The sequence below is a fragment of the Platichthys flesus genome, chromosome 6, assembly GCF_949316205.1.
Source record: "Platichthys flesus chromosome 6, fPlaFle2.1, whole genome shotgun sequence".
In the NCBI taxonomy this organism is placed as follows: Eukaryota; Metazoa; Chordata; class Actinopteri; order Pleuronectiformes; family Pleuronectidae; genus Platichthys; species Platichthys flesus.
Window position 1 is genome coordinate 19,024,814 of NC_084950.1, and position 17,991 is coordinate 19,042,804.

The following is a 17,991-nucleotide window of genomic DNA, read 5'->3' on the forward strand; positions in this document are numbered from 1 at the left end:
CAAATGGGTGCAACACTAATGACTATTGACATTATTAATTAGTCAGCTGATTATTGTCTCAATGAATTGAGTAACAATTCAGTTGACATCGCACCAGAAAACAGTAAACGTTGCCCATCACAATTTCCTACAGGCCAAATGATTATCAAATGGTCCTTAATGGTCAAAACCTCAGACACTCAGATGATTCCACCGTAAGTCTTGAAGATGTTGTCACGTATCATAACCTGAAACCATTGTATTATTTTGCATTTTACCTATTCATTTTTTAATTAATTAAGAGGTAAACAGTGTGTGTGTGAGTGTGTGTGTGTGTGTGTGTGTGTGTGTGTGTGTGTGTGTGTGTGTGCGTATACTGGTCGCAATCTCTTACTAATCAGGCTGGGAATGTAAAGGCAGGAAACGTATTCTGAAATAAGAAGGCAGCAGTATGGGATCAGGGTATACGATGGAGAGTCGCTGTGTGAGCCACTGGAGACACACAGGTGTGTTTTGTTGGGTTTCGCTGAGAGGACATGTTCTCTGGCATCGAGCTTCACTGGGCTGGACCAGCAGGAGCCCCCAGGCTTCATACACAAACACATATGTATACACACATATATGTGTATACAGTCCTGTGGGTTTTCCATTTTAGATTCATGCTCATTATGCAGCTACTCCAAATGCACAAGCACAATTTTTACACAACTTTATAACTTATTTATTAATTAACGGCTGAAACTCAGGTCTTGTTTTGTCTTTCAGCTAATTGTTTTGATTTTACAGCCAGCCACTCTACTGTTTTGGTTCAGTCTCATCGCTCATAGTCTCAATTCCCATGGCTGCTTTTTGTGTAAAAACTTTTCCTGCTCAGCACCAAACAGTGAACGAGCAGAGTTGGCAACTAGCTGCTGAATATGTAGCTGCTTTATGGGATGATTTAGCAGTTAAGGAGCCAGACATTTTCCTCAGGAGTGCTAAAGACCAAAAACAAGTGAATATTAGACATAAATATGGCAATAATAACAATATTACTATGTCAGTGCTATGATTGCAGCTCCTTCCAGAGAGAGGAGAGGAAGGTGAGGACTTGGTTGTCATTACCTAAAGTGTTGGAGTCAAAAAGGACAGAGGGTCTATCAGATCATCCACAAAGAGAGATCTATAAGACATGGCTGGAGTCAACAAACAACACAGTCACACACACAGACGCACACACACACACACACACACACACAGTGCCCAGAGCTGTGAGTGCACAGTGCAGTTGGTAGAAAAAGAGAAGGGAGGGGGCGTGCAGAAAGTCTTTGTTCTATAAGGCTCATATCTGAGGCATTATTCGTTTCTCTCGTGCGAGCGGAGGAGGAATGATCGCTATGTGGGATGAGCACAGCAAAAAGAAAAAAGAAAAACTCCTCCACTATGGTGAGGGCTTGTCTCAGGGCAACTCAACATACACACTCTGAATCGCGAACAAGTTCGGAACACAGATTCCCCTGCTCCCTCATCATACTTTTTACCTCCCTTCTTACCGACATACAAACACACACATCTAGCCCCACACACAGACGCACAAATGCTACTGAAGTGCAACCAACACATACTTACAGTTCACATGGCAATACAAGTAAATCATCTGAGACAATAATGATTCCAAAGCCTTGAAAATTAAAGGCCTGGAAAAAAAAAGAACTCCTGTGGCTGTCACACACTTCCGAGGAGGCTTTGACAGGTGTGTTTTTAACCCCTACCGCCACCCTGCTCCATTACACCTGTTACCCCCCAGTGGAAAAACATAGCGCTCTCAGCTGCCCTGTGGGACCCCATAGCATACACACGCACACACATGCGCACAGCCCGGCGAGTCCTGTGTTAGCTGTCTCGAACTCTGACCGAAAACATGCTCTACACGCGCACACTGCTCTTTTCACCACTGCAGCGGCTCAGTGAATCTGAACACAAAGCCGGGCTAACATAAAATTATTTTTACAAAATTTGAGTTGGAGTCACCCTTTTTCTTCTCCTTTGCTTGAGTATGATGTTCAAAAGCTAAACAACGGCAAAAAGTTTAAGCTAAAATATAAAAACAAAATGGTTCATTCATTCTAAAATATCTTATCAATTTTAGATATTTACGGAATTTCTTAGTTTCCTATCAGAATTCATTTTAAGCTTTTATATTTCACTATCAAGTTTGCTAATTAATTCTATAAGGCTATAAAATCAGGTTAATTGAAATAATTTACTTTTTACACAAAAATTGCACTGAAGTATATTAAATCCTTGATTGTAGCTAATTTGCATCACTGCTCAGGTCTAAAACCAGTCAGTCAGCTGAATCAATGTAATGCAATAGATTATACGTAGTAGCAGACTCATGCAAACATATGGGAGATGGTTGTTGAAATTTTTATTCAACACATAACTAACAGAACTATTTAAGATAATCTAACAGGCTTCAATCAGGAAGTAACAGCAACAGCAGCCACACAACAAGGGATACTGTTTATAGTTCAAATATTATTGATACAGAAAAATAACTGAAAGACAGAAAACTAAATGAAACCATCCATGCACAGCAATAATGTATTAGGCTATTGAACACAGCACGCTATCACTGGTGGAAAAGTAACAAAGTGAATTTATTTCAATATATTGTACAACATGTCTTATGTTTTCTTGTTACTTCATACTTTTACATTTTTCTTTTGTTTTCCTTTGTTGGTAAAGTTTTTAAATACTCTTACACAAGGCCCCCTCTTTTTGGACACTTTGTTTTGTCAGTAATCCTATTGCATAAGATATTGTGTTTGTGGGTGTATGTGATTGTGTGTGCATAAGGTGTGCCTCTGTGTGCCTCTGTGTGCTAACTGAGACTCTGGTATGACTACATGATTTTCCCTTCTGGGTTTATAATGTTTACATTGACCTTAAAATGAATCACATGATGAACCAAAACTTTAAAAAAATGTATCACATGATCAACCACAGATTTTAAAGTGGATCACATGGTCAACCAATACAATATGAGGCCAAAGAGGAGTTTATAGATCAGAATAATTTCATCTCATTTAGCAACAGCATTAAAATGCTGCTTACACCCTGCTGTAGGAATATTACAAGATTCATAATTTGTAAACACATATAAAACGAAGCCATTCTACAAACAATGTACATTTGATACTCGAATGACCTCAGTGATGGAAAGTGACCATTTAGATTAACTTAAGTATAATTATTAATTACTTTTTTCACTAAGAATTTCTCGCATCTTCAACCTGCTGCTGCATAATATTTTCACCTCACTGTATTTCAGAGGGAATTATACTTCTGCACTTTACAAACACGACAGTAAAGTCTATACAAAACAGCAAGAGTCAGTTTATTCCAACACTAAAGTACTGCTCAGATACTGATGTATCAATAACAATGATTCATATTTTATATACAGCAAAGTAGCCCGATTATATATTATAATATATACAACTCTGTGAGAGACAAATGTCCTGCACAGTGACTCATTTAAACCATACACACATTTAGCTTTTACATCTCATGGGGAATTTTCACGTTTTGTTTCAACTTCTACTAAACTTAGGTGAAGGATCAAAGGAAAAACATTCAATGTAGAAGTTTAATATTTTAATCGGTGACTTATTAACATCACATTCGAATTCAAATCTGTGTTTTCATTAAAACTCTGACCATCACAAAACGGGTGACAAATACAGCACCGAGGCAGCAGTGACGTTCCCAGTCCACCTCCAGTCTACTCACACTTGTTGACACGGGAGGAAAAAGAAGCCTCCGCCGGCGAGTTAATAAATACACTCGGTTTGATTTATCTCGGTTTTCCCCGGTGTCAAACTTTTACCCAGACAGGCGCTAATGTTTGACCGCGCGCCGGTGACGTTATTCCTTCGAATAATACGGAGCAAAAAGTTCCGGCTGCAGCACAGGAAACCACACACACACACTCATACACACACACACATAAAAAGAGGGAAAAAATGTCGGAATTTGAGCGAAGAAATGTGAGATATTTGAGGAATGTGGTGTCGGACAGCGTGTGAGGAGGATTCGGGCGGAAAGCGCAGAGAACCCGCTGCGTTCGCGTCCAACAACATGAACAAAGTTGAGCGAGCGACACAAGAGACGCACTTCAACGTGGAGCAGAGTAAACACAACACGACAGGATGTCCGAGGAGAATCATGGAGGAAACTTACCCGGAGCAACAGGCCCGACGCAGGTGCAGCAATATCTAGTTTCTTTGCTCCTGACTTTCTAAATATTGTTTTCTTTCTGAAAAATGAATGAAGTGACTCTCCTCCTCAGTCCGGGCTTCTCCTTTCCTCTTTTTTTTTTCTTCTCCTTTGTTTGTTTTCTGCTGCCTCGTCTGCTTCCTTAAAGCCGTTTGTTTGAAGCGAGAGGAGGGCAGGAATTTCAGGAATTAGCCGTGGTATGACATGAAGCCCGGAAAAAGCCAGAGGAGAGAGAACAGAGAGAGAGGGAGAGAGAGAGAGAGAGAGAGAGAGAGGGAGGGGAGGGTAGAGGAGGGGAGGGGAGGGAGAGAGGTCTGACCGGTCAACACGTAATCACGGGGAGGGGGAGGAGGGGAGGAGAGAACAGGAAAGGAAAGGGTGGTGATGGTGGGGGGGTGTGTGCTGCTGTTTGGGAAATCTAATAAAAACCGACCGTTACATTTTGTTACTTATTTATTTATTTATTTATTGTATACATTGGTGATTCATGTTGTTTGTAAATGCCCCTGATGCGCCTGTGCTCCGCATTCGTGTCTTGTGTACTGTACATGCTATTTCCTTTTTTACATATTCTCATTTGGCTTCTTTCAATACATAGTATTATAGTGCACATGTTTAGTGCAACTTTTTATTTCATGCTCTGCCTTATATTGGTATTTCTATTTATTGTTGTTGTCTTAACCTGTGTATATTTCCATTCTTGGTTGGAGCAAATGTAACAAAACCTAATTTCCCCTCGGGAGCAAAAAAGTATTTGGGATTCTGATAATTAATATTATCTTATCTGTTGTTTTTGATGCTGTGAGGCAAAGCACAAGTTCCATCAATGTTGTCAATACAGTTTGTTCTTGAAAATCTTCGTCATGTTATTATGAACAATGATGGCTCCACTTTTCTTCATATTTACACCAACAGAGCATTTTGAACATGTGTAATGTTAGAGACTCTCCATAGCATCAAACTCTCGTAAATTTAAAGTACAATGTTCAGGCTGGACAATAAATCAGTATCAACATTTAATATCTTCATCAATAACAATTTAATAAAACCTCTATATGTACGTCAATCTAAAGCTTTTGCATTGTGGCAGCACATTGAGGAGCTATAACCTATATTTGATGGTTATTGAGTGTTGTCATCCTTATAAACGACTTTCAGGTTGCCTCTGTCAAGATTTGTAAAAGTTAGAGAGGCGATGTTGTCGTTGTTTTTGATAAAAGCTTATTTTATGTCAAATAAAGTAAGTTTAGATATGTACGTTTTTAAACATATTTTGGGAATCCACCTGTGGATGGTAGTGTTTAAACCGTCTTTGGTCCATATGCTGACATGAGCAGACAGAGGCGATAATACTCCTGGACACGGTCCTGCCGCTGAACTCATTAAAGACCTGATTGTTTGAGATGTGATTCTGGACCTTGGACACTTTGAGGCAACAAGTGTACGACAGCATACAGTGGGTAACACACTCCTCTAGTGGATACTTTTGGTATTGCATGGTTTGATTTCGTCTGTTTGAACAGGATAATGACAGTAATATACTGAACACATTTCCAGGACACTTCTTTTTCTGCTGGTAATGTGTCCTGTTGATTTACTCTAGTTATGACATGAGTAATGACAAACGCATTGTTACCTTTCTTTTTAAATAAACAAGTAGCTATGTGCCAATGTTTGTTTTACTAAAGTCAACAGTGGTTGAGGGTGATGGTTTATCAGGAGATGTCCTGCTCAATCAATGTCCTCACACAAGTGATTTGGCCATTTAATAAAAAAGACACTTTACCCTATTTCTCTTCACCTCCTTGGTACAACCTCAAACCCACTTCCTCCCTCCATCTTCTCACCACAGGCCCTGTCCTGCATATTCATATGACAAAATGGAAAGAGAGATGAGACATTGGTCTAATTCAAATCACTTTATTAATAAAGTTTCATTGCATTCTCAATCAAGTTTAAGGCAGATCTAGTTGCTTTCGTGAAACACACAGATGCTGATTGACCTAAAATACACGTCATTCTTCAACATCACACCTATCCACTTCCTCTAGTAAAACCCAAGTCACGGATGGATTCACATTTTCATTTGTTCTCAAAATTACATTTTCCTCAGTCTTTCTTTCTTTTCATGCTCCTACGTTTTCAAATGAAAGTTCATTTACTTCAAACAGTGGTACATATACCCGACAACCCAAAGTGGTCTACAAACAGTCTGTACTAGACTCTGTTAAATAAAGCCTATTACAAACTACAGGATATCTCTTTGCACTCGTTTTAAGGTAAAAATTTAAAACAAGACAGATTAATTTGGTCTAAAAAGAATATAAATTAACTTAAAAGCCTCCTGTTGAAGAAGAAGTTGTACTATTGACTTTATAAAAGATTCTATAGAACATACTTGGAATGTAATGAGAAAGTATTGTACAAAAGGTTATAGATTCAGAGACTGAATAAGGAAGAAAAAAAAGAACCACTGGTCCTAAAAACCTTTCCACTGTGCCGTGCTCTACAGTATCACACTGCTGGGACTGACTGTAACACACCAGAACCCTGGGAAGTGTGAAACTAGACACTGTGTGATTCCTCATGTTTTGGTCCGTGCTGTGTGACCCCCTCCACAGCACTAATGGAATGACTTGCTAATGAAGCTGAGAGCTCCCCGCTAACTTTACCCAGAGGCTCTCATGTTCGCAAACTATGAGTCCAGGGCCTCATCGTTACTCTTGGCCCTACAGACACGTCTCCGACCCGGCGTTGTCCACGTCCAGGAAGCATGTTCTCTTCTCCTTTTTCACCTCACCATGAGTCTATTTCCTACTGTGGCAGATTCCATCCCGAGTCCCAGGTTCATTTCTTGGAGAGGAATTTCATCTTGTTTCCTGAAAAAGCAAAAGATGTAAATGGGATTAACAGACATTGATGGACGGACGGATGGATAGACAGACAGATTGTACAGTAACACTAACCTAGGCCCTTTAAGAACTTGTTGACTCCTCGTTGCTCGCTCCCAGGCAGGGAGTCCAGGTACTCCTGTGCTCTCACCTCAAACAGACCTGGAAAGGATAAAAAAATCAAAACGAGACATATTTCAAGATAAATGTTGTGCGGAAACCCCCGGATAAACGATAGATTAAAAAAGAAAAGTAAAAACCATGGTAATAAATATATTGAATAATAATATTTGACCAACAACAGCCTAACATGAAAATTGGTTGTAAATACCTTTATACTCAACTTTTTTATCAAAGCAAGTCCTGTCAGTACTGAGATCATTCAAGTTAGTCGGTAAGTGAGTAAGAGGATGCATTACAAAACCCACAAAAGAATGGAAGTGACAACATCCCTGAACTTTATTTTTATCCTTGGAAAAATATATCGTCAAAACTCCACAGGATTCAGTTACATTTCACTTACATAGTAGGTTAGTTCAGCCAGTATACTTATTATTCTGATCAACTGTACTCGGACACCCTTAACAATCTCTGTACCTCTGAGGCCCTGCCTGCGCATCTCCCTCTCCTGGATGAAGCCGGTGAACATCTGTGTCTCCATGAACACCTCCAGAAACCTCCTCAAGCTTTTGGAAGTGATCGCTTTGCGAAAGGCCTCGCGCTGAAAGGACGAGGAGGCAGAAGAAGAAGGGCTGGGCGAGGTGGGGGAGGACACAGATTCATCCTCCCGCTCGGCTCCGCCCATGAAGACGGAGTAGTGACCCACCATCTCCACAAAGAAACGCACAAAGGCCTCTGATACCACTGTGCTGAGGGAGCTGGAGTCTGAGAGAAGGCAGAGGACGGTGAGCCAGGGAAGGAAAAACACAGATTTAACCTTTATGTCTTTCAGAGAGCCGACTGGATGCACAGACAGGTCATACCATGTTGATCAACAGATAATAAATCAACAAATCAATAAAGGTATTTCTGTCTACTCACTGTTAGACAAATAATTCCTTACATTTTTGAAAATAAAGGATAGTCCCAAAATCATACATCTCTCTTTTCACACAAAATAGACATGTTCACCTGTGTACACAGCAAAACTGTTTATTACCTCTCATCCTATTGGATATTTGACAAAAACAGCTAGACAGAGTCCCCAGCTCTTGTTTTGTTAAAGTGTCTGTTTATGTGGGTTACTGTCTGTATATATAGACATTACATTTAAATAAAACCATAAATGTAGTGTAGTGTTGAACTAATCTCTAAATTTGTGGAAAGTATACACCTCTACTAACACCGTCTTATTTTACGGCACTGTTTTTAATGTATTTGGTATTTTGAATAAAATCATTTATAGATTTGCATCTTAGCAAAGGCATTAATGAGAGTGCTGTCACCATTGGGCAGATCTCCTTTGTCAGAGGCCAGCTCCCTCCTCTTGTCCAGCACATGCTCGAGAGCTGCCTGCAGCTTGTGAGGGAGAATGGAGTCCTCATCATCCAGCTGTGCAGTGCGCAGGGACACAGATGAAAACTCGGTCAACATACTGCAGCGAATTAACATATTTACTCCACATCTGCTAGAACCACTACAAATGTAATGGACTTAAAGGATGAGACAGCCCCTGTTATTAAAGATGGGTTTTCAATGTTTCCTGAGTGGTTCTGTGGTTCCTACCTGGCGTAGGAAACGGCTGTTGCCGAGGTCGACCACCAGGACCTGAGGGAAGATTACAGGGAGATTGATTGTCATTTCCTGGACCTATTGTTTTAGCAGGAGGAAAAGCTGAGACTCAAGGTTAACGTCACGAACACAAACACAAGGCGGCCTCACTTCTTCGATGGGCAGCTCTTTGAGCAGAGGCAGGGAGCTGGAGAGGAGGCCGACTATAAACGGTGTCGGGGTGCAGACGATATCCAACATGGAGGGCGGGAGCACAGGAATGTATGTGTGCTGCCAGGTGAAGGGGTAAAGGAGAGCCACGACCGCATGACAACACTGAGACAATGTGCTGCACAAAGAGAGAAAGAAAGTTAGTGCTCACCTGACAAAGACAGATAAATTGCATTATTTTGTAAATTAAATTAAAATGATTTATTAGAAAAAAGTCTATATATCAAATTCATTTGAAAACGATAAATAAGATGTATTGTAGTTATAAGAGACTTTGAATTTAGCAAGTGCTGAGATAAAGGTTAGAATTATTTTTCCTAAGTTTAAGTTTCATATCCATTTATTAGAGTTTGTATAGTAACTTATAATCAGCTTGTGAAGTATTATATCTGCCTTTATATCATGAATTTCATTATTTTACTCAGAGCACCCAATGATTACTTATCGTCACATTATGACGCATTATAACGTAAAGTATTTAAGGGGATAATAATGGTTATGGGTGAACAAGCATGATGTATTATGACATCTCATTCTAAAATGTTTTATACTGGGTTATGGATATTATTGTTGTTATAAAGCGTTATAGATGGTAACAAATGCTTAAACTATGATTTTAAAAAGCTTTATTCGTACTATGATGCATTGTAAGCATGTTTATAATGTGCTATAGACATGGGTTTCCATTCCCCATTGTTCATTTGCACCACAGGATGTTATGAGACACACGCATGACAAAAACTGTTTATGTTCCTAATAATTATTTGGTCCATTTAATGAATCTTAGCTAATTAAAGTTATAGACATTTATAATTGGCTTGACTAATGCAATGTTATAATAAGCAACACAAATAAACAAACTTAGATGAACCCTAAATAACTGGTTTGTCAGAGCACAGTGTTTTACTTTAGAGTTTAGTCTAATCCAATCTCTTCCACAAGATGGTGCTGAAATACACCACTCAAAAAAAAAAAGCCTCTCCAGCTCTCCTGCAAGCCATCTCTCAATTTGGAACATAATGTTAAAAGTTAGATATCTGTTGCCTCAACAAACCCATTTAGTCAGAGAGGAATGTTAAAAGCATCTTTAACATGGGTGTGATGTAACACAGTGTGAGGAGCAAACACATTCTATCCACGCTGTTAAATTAATCGTATGCACGTGTGGGTCTGCTCACAGTTAATTCATTAAAAAACTGACTGACGCTGCCAAGTTTCCACTCTATGGTAGAGAATGTGAAATGACTCAGGGTCCAATTATGACAAATGCTTCTAATGCCTGTATAAATGACAGTACAAGTGTGTATTTGGTAAGGCGTTGAACACATTGTATAGTATTTAGACTGCCTGAACCCTCAGGGTGATCCCTGCTCTATCAGGTTACAATGACTGTTTCCGCTGAGCCCACAAGTTGAACCAGGTGTACCACAACAGTTAAAAAAGCCTTTTGACCCTGACCACAGTGATAATAGCTTAAGAGTCAAAGCTTTTAAGTGAAGTGTGTGGGTGTGATGACGTCACTGTGCACACGTGTTCTGCTCTGGAGTCTCTAGCTCCTTCTATCTGACGTCCATGACAGTTTTCCAGACAAGTGGTGATTGTTCCCCAGACGACGGTATATCACAACAGCATTCCTTCCCCTCACACTTTGCGGAATCTTCTTTTCCTCAGACTCCTCGACATCCTTCAAACTCTTTCCTGTTGGTCCTCTCAGCATCATAAACCCTCCTTCACTGATCGTAATGGATTAATCCAACTCAATAATTAAAACACTGCAACTACTCCACATGCATGCTGATGGGATGGAGAAACCAACTTCGATGCTCTGTAACAATATGCAGCTGGAGCCCACCTGAGTTTGTCGGCGGTGAAGATGACCCTGCGCTCCAGCAGGAGAGAGGCAAACACTCGCAGAAGGAGACGCAAACTCAAGGAGGAGAAGAGACATTCAAAGTCCACATGTTCCAGTCGGGAATCTGACGGCCGACACAACTCGATCACCTGCAGAAAACACATTGGGGAAAAAAAGAAAAAGAGAAAGCTTATCGCATAATAATCTACACACTGCACACGTGTCAGTAAGACACTAACATGAAGATTTAAAGAACTTCTAGTTAGATTGAGTAAACGGACAGAGCCTCAAGGGAATACTGTTTTCCACAGTGACACCACCATCATTTTACCTCTGTCCCAGAGCCAGGCAGGAAGTTTTTGACAGTGATGGTTCTTCCTGGAGCCGGGAAGGGAGCTTCCATGATGCCTCTCATAAAAGGCTGCACCAGAGCAGGAGAGATTGCTCTCCTCTTTTCCACTTCGTCCAGGATCTGGAGATGACAGAGAAGGGCACTCTGTAACTTGAGTATACTTGGCAACACAAATATTCTTCTGAGTGCACTGTAGATATGTTTGAACGATTAGAACTCAAAGCTGAGATTCATAGGTCAAATTAAATATTTTCAATAGATAAGAGCTGATAGACAATCCCAGTTTTGCTCACCAGAGAGTCCCTTTTGGGAGGAGTTGCATGTTCTCTCTGTGTCTGCAGAGCTATTTAATTGAAGACTCTAAATTGACCTTATGTAATTGGCCATAGGTGTGATCTGTCTGGCAATTGGCTCCAACTATCCCACAACCCTCAAAGCACAAGTGGTATAGATAATGGATGGATGGATGTTTTAGAGCTGCACAATGTTACAATTAAAATCATGCTTTTTTTATGATGCAGTGGAAACATGTATCAGTCATTACACCAAATGCCTAACAACCTGAATCAATCATGTATCCCCCTCTATACACACACATCTGTACAGAGTTACAACTTTATGATACCAAGTACAGATGAAACACAATCAGCAAATCATCAGCACCGAGTTTTTCCAATGTGAAGGCAGCTATCAGTCTATTAACTATTTATACTGGATTTACTCCTCTGTGGGTATTTCTATAACCACATTAGCAACAACACTGCACAGATCAATAAACAAATAAATCTGAGGCTCCTTACAGGGAACATTTTCCATAGCAAAAACCACATCAGCTGCAGTTCACATGTGACTCTGTACTGGAGCCAGGAGGCTTTGTGAGGAAAGTATGGCACAGAGAGAAGGGTGGAGCTCTGTGGGCGATGATGGTGGTACTGCTCTCTATTTTGGAGGGGGTGAGGTTGGATGCTTGTGTTCATGTAATATATGTGGTCTAAGCAATGTAATGCAAGTAATGGATTCAAGTGAACATATGTGGTTGTGCTTAAGTCATTGCATTTACCTTGGAGAAGAGGTCGAAGCAGCCCAGGCGGCTGACGATGCAGTAGACCTCAGGGAGCCTACGGCCTTTACCACTGGGCTGTGAGCAGCAAGACAACGACAAACAACGTTGGAATTCAATTTATGCCCATCTGAATTTATGCACAGGATTAGACCAGTGAAGAAGAAAGAGACTTTAAAAGGTACACTCAGGAACAAATATAAATATCAGGAGAAGCTAGTGATCAGGGGCAGAGCATATACCAATAATCGCCGACAGTAGCCAAACCGCCTGCTTCCATCCTCACCGGTCAGGACAAATGAGAACGTCTCACTGGAGATATAAAAGAGAGAGACAAAAAAAGGTTATTCAGACGCGCTGGAAACTATTTAGAGATGTAAAAGTCACACAAAATAGACTGTTGTGGTAAAACTTTCACTCTGGACTGAACGTCTGCAAACAAAAGCCAGACGTTTTACTTGAGAGGTAGAAACCCTCAGAGCACACTTACTCTTTAAATAACCACACAACACGTCCTCAGCGCTGCCTGACAGGTATTCGTTGACAAGCGATGACCTTCTCGACAGGCGAGAGCGTCAGCCAGTTCACTGACTCAGTCTGCAGGTGTGTATTTAAAGGCCCCTCAACCATCCGACATTTGCCTCAAGGTATTTATTAGCCATCACCGGCCTGACACATATTTTCTCTTCTCGGAACAGTGAAGACGATGAGAGGCTGAATGTATTGGGTTTCATGGCCAATTGTACACAGCATACATAAAAGAGCGGTATTTGTGATCGCAAACCAGGTGTTAGGTGCTAAATCCACACAAGCTCCCTGTCATCATTTGTCATGGTCAGTGCCATATGATGAAACATGGAAGAGTCGTCTTTATGAGGAGCAAGGTCATCTCCATACTGGGCCTCTTCACTAATAAGTGGTTGTTAGCTGAGCTATTACCGCTCTGACGAGAAATGCCTGAATCCCTGTTGTTATGTGCCGCGGCAGCCGTCACACTTTCTAACTGACCTGGGGAAGTTGTCGACAGGCGCCCAGTCTTTAGCATCAGGGAAACAGAACTGTGGGATGACCTTCAGCTGGTCCTCAGTCTCCCGCATGAACTTAAAGCTCCTCTCAAGCTGGATAAGAACAGAACAAGTGAATATATAAAGATTTGACATTTGAATCATATATGAAAGTAAGTTAAACAGAGAAAAGTATAAAAAGAACTGATGAAGACAAAAATAATAGTAATAATGCTAATAATGAACCACCTTGAGGATATATGCTCCTTTCCCATGGCATTGCTATATTATAATTTACATTATACATACATTTTGTTCTATTTATTTACATTTTCTTGTGTGTATAAGTATGTTTACTTATACACACGTTTAACTTTTTCAGAGTGTCTATTTTTACTATCCCCCTTTGCTGCTGTGTGCAGTAAAAGAGAATTATCTCATCTCATCTTATCTGCAACGTCTTATTTTAATTCTGTCCCATTTCTCTCCTCTGTTACCTTGAGGGGAAACTGCTGTGTGACTTCTGGCAGGTATGGAACTCCGGCCTTGGTCTTGTGAAGTGCAACAACTATGAAATACTCAAAGAGTTTTCTCTCCTGCAGATCCATCAGATCCCTCTCCAGAGTTCGGTACCGCCCCGTCTGCCGCAGCATGGACTGAACTGATGACAGCCGCTGGCTGTGTGCTGAGCGAGGGAGAAACACGTTTCATGTGATGCAAATATACATCCCTGTCAAGGGTGCACACCCGCACGGAAAGAGGGACACCAAGTGGACACAATGTGAGGTGATCTGTTATTCCATCCGTCTATATTATGATGTTAGCTAGTGGAAACACAGTGGAGCGATGCAAAGGGAGAAAACTAGAATCAGTACACATTCCTCTTTTTACTTGTAAGTAAGGAAAAGACACTCACCCTTTAGTTTCTCCTCCGTGTCACTTTCCGACTCACTGTTCTCATCTGTCACTACATCAAAGAGAGAGGAGAGGAAATCAGCGTGAGGAGACTGCAAATGCCAATCACAGGAACCGCAGAACACATGGAACTTGCTCTCAATGCTCTTCATTCTCACCACTGCCACACAACACCACCCGCTCCTCTGACACACAGGTCCATCTCAACTTACCCAGAAATGTAACCTTGCCCATAAAACTAAGTGAATACATATGGTGAGGTATCACAGCTTTAATGGAGACAGACCTCTAAAGTCTTTATGCCCTACCAAACATAATGCAGCACAATGCAGCATGTGTGCAGTTGTGAGAGTATTAAAATACATTGATGACATACTATTATATAACATCACAAAAAGATGAGGACCAGAAGAACAGACTAGAGATGTATCTATATATTGCAACTTGTATTTTTGTGTAAAAAAATGTATGCACATTACTTTTATTATATGTTTTAGTTTTTTGGGGGCAAGGGGCTCTATACTTTCCTTTTTATAAGTGAAATAGTTTGATTGCAAACAAATAAAAAAAATTAACCAACAGAAAACGAAATAGAAGATAGACCTGAGGGGGATACACACAGATAGAAACAACGAGAAAAAGCAGTTATAGTCTGTTTGTATTCATGTGTGAGTGTGTGAAAGTATTGAAGTGATAGTGTAGTTTATTGAAAGAGTAGGAAGGGGTAAATATTGTTCTTTTCCTTGGCCTCACCTCTCCCTGAGTTGGACTCTGTAGACTGAGACACCTTCTTCATGCGTTTCTTCCCTCGTCGTGCCTCAAAGATGCCATTGATTTTCAGCACCATCTGGAGGAGGTAAAGGTAAAGAAAGGTTCAACATTAACCAAAAATCTAAATCTCTAAGGCTCCTACCAAGACCAGTACAGATCAATACAGTTTCTGGTAGGCCTCCCTCTATACGCACATCTCACACAGGAAATATCCATCAAAAAAATTGTTGCCTGCCCATGAGTGAACCAGCTCTTAACCTCTCTTAGTAATAGCAGCACCATAAATAACAGACAGAGCAGAAGGGGCTTTTGTGAGAGGCCTTCTTAGATTCCAATACCTTAGGAATTTTCCTCCTTCTGCGATTGTATGGGTCTCCTGAAAGGCAGGGGGTGTCATCAGGGCTGCTGGGCGTGGAGGGGGGGCTGATACGAGAGGGTGAGGTAACGCCAGTGTCCCTGCCGGTCTTGCGGAGTTCCAGGAGCTTAAAACTTCGCCGTTCCGAAGTCTGTCTAAAGAAGCCAGGCTTGGAGGACAGCTGGTGGGGGAAGATGCAGAGAGACAGAGTGAAGAACTGGCTCCATCAAATCTGCTTTTTTATTAAAGGGCTTTATTGGTGATCAGGTACCTTGGTTGGCGTGTCAGGGACAGGAGAAGATGAGGCGGGTGAAACACATTTGCTTCCCAAACAACTTCTCTCCAGCTCTATGTCTTCATAGGGATTCTCCTTGGTTGGAGGATCTTCGTAAAGAAAATACATTCTCAGTTAAAAACTTAGGAATCACTCTCACCTGCATTACACAACAGTCTCACACAGACTTACAAAAGAGCCGATATTCTTTCCATATCAGTCATGTGTGCTCTGCCAGACGATTCCTGCTCCAGATGTGCGGCGACCTACTAGAAGCGGCAGTCTGCCTTCCCGGCAAGCACTGTGATAAGATGCTTGCGCAGCTAAATAAAACGTAACTCTAGCCACTAGCCCTCCCCTGCAGATATGGAGTGAGGTACTTTCATTTTCCAAAAACCTCTCTGCTTCTTCTTCTCTTTCTCTCTGCCCGTATCTCTCCTCTACTCTGTCAATCCCTCCACCAGATGTGACCTGTAGGAGTACCTAGATTACCAGAAAAGGGACGTTCAGTTCCCTGCTCCTTCTCCCTCTGAGGAAAAACAAGGGATCAGTTCTCTGTTTTTCACATCGCCGGCTGATGAGAACCTCTTTGTGTGAGTGCTGTCAGCTGAGCACATATGAGTCTGCGGCAGTCATAGGATTATGCGTCTGGATACGCATAATCCGAAGTTTAAAGTTTAAAGTGTGTTGATGAAACTAAGTTTGCATGGGGTTGTTGATGACAAGACCAGGAGGACATCACACCCATTCATTACTGTCGGCACTATCTATATCTCTGCTGGCCTGAGCTGCTTTTTGAGAAGACAGCTGCAGTATAAGTGAGTTACTTCACCCGCGGGACACCACTGAGTGTCTGGTGAGCTGTGTGTGAGCTGTTTTAAAGAACAATACTACTGTATGAGAAGAGGAAGCTGTAAAAGGATCAGAAATAAATTGTGGCATCTCCCAAACATAATTAAAGTTAATCTGATTGTTTCCCACAAGCAGCATCATTCATACACCATTGTCAAGTGGCAAATTTAGATATGGTTGACTATATCTAAATTCTAACGCCCAGGGCATCATCTTGCGAGGGGCAGTAAAAGGCAACGCCTGCAGAGGTAAGAGGCCAATGGTGACACTCTCGTGATTGGTTTTCGATCACTTTTTGGCAGGTCACATCCATATATGATATAATTTCACCATGTGGGTCAATTAACCTTGTTAGAGTGGGCCTAAAATCTAGTTTGAGAGCTAGGGGAGATGGGGAGGGGGCAGGTGCAGGTTGACCTCAGGTCTCTCCACTGAGAGCTACAGGTTGGGATAGTGCAGCGACATTGGTCTAGCAGCATTATGTTGCAATAAGCAAAATCTACCAAATGCTACCAAGTACACCACAATTCATTGATAATACCATGAATTTGTAGTTTCACAGACACTGTGTCATACACGCCAGCCCTGTTACTGATCGGTGATGAAAGCCAAAGACACATTGAAGATATTGCCAGTAATACACGGTGGCCCTGAGCCACTCACCTGCCCCCTGCTGCACTGACACAGCAGCCAACCTTGGCTACGCTGCAAAGCCACACAATGCTGCTATTGTACGTTATGCAATTAAACAGGCTCTAGGTGGGGTTGGCACAACACGGCAGACAATAAGGTATGAACGTTAGGTCAGGTCTCGACGTATAATTTTCAATAACAGTGAAGCAGCGTGGCTCTAAATTAAAAGTGGAGCAGAAAAAACAGCTGAGTAAAGACAGCTTGGCCCACTCATCAATGCTGTTTCTGAACCCTATGACACACACACCGATATGAGAAATGAAGCTGGAGGGGTCACGCAGTGTATGAAGAACATCAGAAATAGGACAACACGCAGGGTTACAATACAGTAAAGTCCATTGTTTTTCAGATCTGGCAAATACAAATCAATTTACAGCATGACAACAATCTGACACCACACGGCAGACGCACTGTGAAATATTCCACATTTTTAAAGAAAAACATAGGTGTAATATGTATATTTACCTATTATGTCCTCATAGACATTCTCTTCTGATAAAGTGCGTGTGAGGCCCAGTCTGGACTGAGCATACCAGTCAACTCTGCAGCTCTCTGCAGACGACTGGAGCAGATCCTCAAACTCGTAGGACTTCCTGTCGGACAGAGCAGCAGAGAGATTTAGGGGAGTTGCATGGCAAACACAAAAGAGGAGAGATTTTTGACTGATATCCCAGAGAGAGTCCATGTTGATGCTTTTAAAAATGTCTGATACCGGGCGCCAAGCAGGGAAATTGATGTTGCCGTTTGCTAGTTGCCACATCTGATTGAGTGCATCTGTTTCGTCACTGA

General features: G+C 41.4%; 2 protein-coding genes across 7 annotated transcripts in view; both read right to left on the reverse strand.

Annotated features, from left to right (window-relative positions):
- Positions 1 to 4,492, reverse strand: part of LOC133955232 (transcriptional enhancer factor TEF-3-like) — a 37,652-nt gene extending 33,160 nt beyond the window's left edge. For 2 of the 5 annotated variants that reach the window (XM_062389960.1, XM_062389959.1), the window contains exon 1: positions 4,207 to 4,492. The gene's annotated coding sequence lies outside the window, so the exon portion shown is untranslated. The remainder of the gene's footprint in view (positions 1 to 4,206) is intronic. The other 3 variants (XM_062389962.1, XM_062389961.1, XM_062389963.1) reach the window with 2 other exon arrangements.
- Positions 4,493 to 6,151: 1,659 nt separating this feature from the next.
- si:dkey-82f1.1 (DENN domain-containing protein 2A) overlaps positions 6,152 to 17,991 on the reverse strand; it is a 35,408-nt gene continuing 23,568 nt past the window's right edge. For both annotated transcript variants that reach the window (XM_062389930.1, XM_062389929.1), the window contains exons 4-20: positions 17,668 to 17,795; positions 15,655 to 15,767; positions 15,367 to 15,564; positions 15,011 to 15,104; positions 14,259 to 14,309; positions 13,840 to 14,027; positions 13,347 to 13,456; positions 12,581 to 12,650; positions 12,339 to 12,416; positions 11,258 to 11,398; positions 10,927 to 11,075; positions 9,015 to 9,192; positions 8,859 to 8,900; positions 8,579 to 8,684; positions 7,731 to 8,018; positions 7,209 to 7,295; positions 6,152 to 7,121 (exon numbers count right to left, since the gene is read on the reverse strand). In XM_062389930.1, coding sequence (XP_062245914.1) covers positions 7,090 to 7,121; positions 7,209 to 7,295; positions 7,731 to 8,018; positions 8,579 to 8,684; positions 8,859 to 8,900; positions 9,015 to 9,192; positions 10,927 to 11,075; positions 11,258 to 11,398; positions 12,339 to 12,416; positions 12,581 to 12,650; positions 13,347 to 13,456; positions 13,840 to 14,027; positions 14,259 to 14,309; positions 15,011 to 15,104; positions 15,367 to 15,564; positions 15,655 to 15,767; positions 17,668 to 17,795 — 2,053 coding nt within the window. In that variant the 3' untranslated portion in view covers positions 6,152 to 7,089. The remainder of the gene's footprint in view (positions 7,122 to 7,208; positions 7,296 to 7,730; positions 8,019 to 8,578; positions 8,685 to 8,858; positions 8,901 to 9,014; positions 9,193 to 10,926; positions 11,076 to 11,257; positions 11,399 to 12,338; positions 12,417 to 12,580; positions 12,651 to 13,346; positions 13,457 to 13,839; positions 14,028 to 14,258; positions 14,310 to 15,010; positions 15,105 to 15,366; positions 15,565 to 15,654; positions 15,768 to 17,667; positions 17,796 to 17,991) is intronic.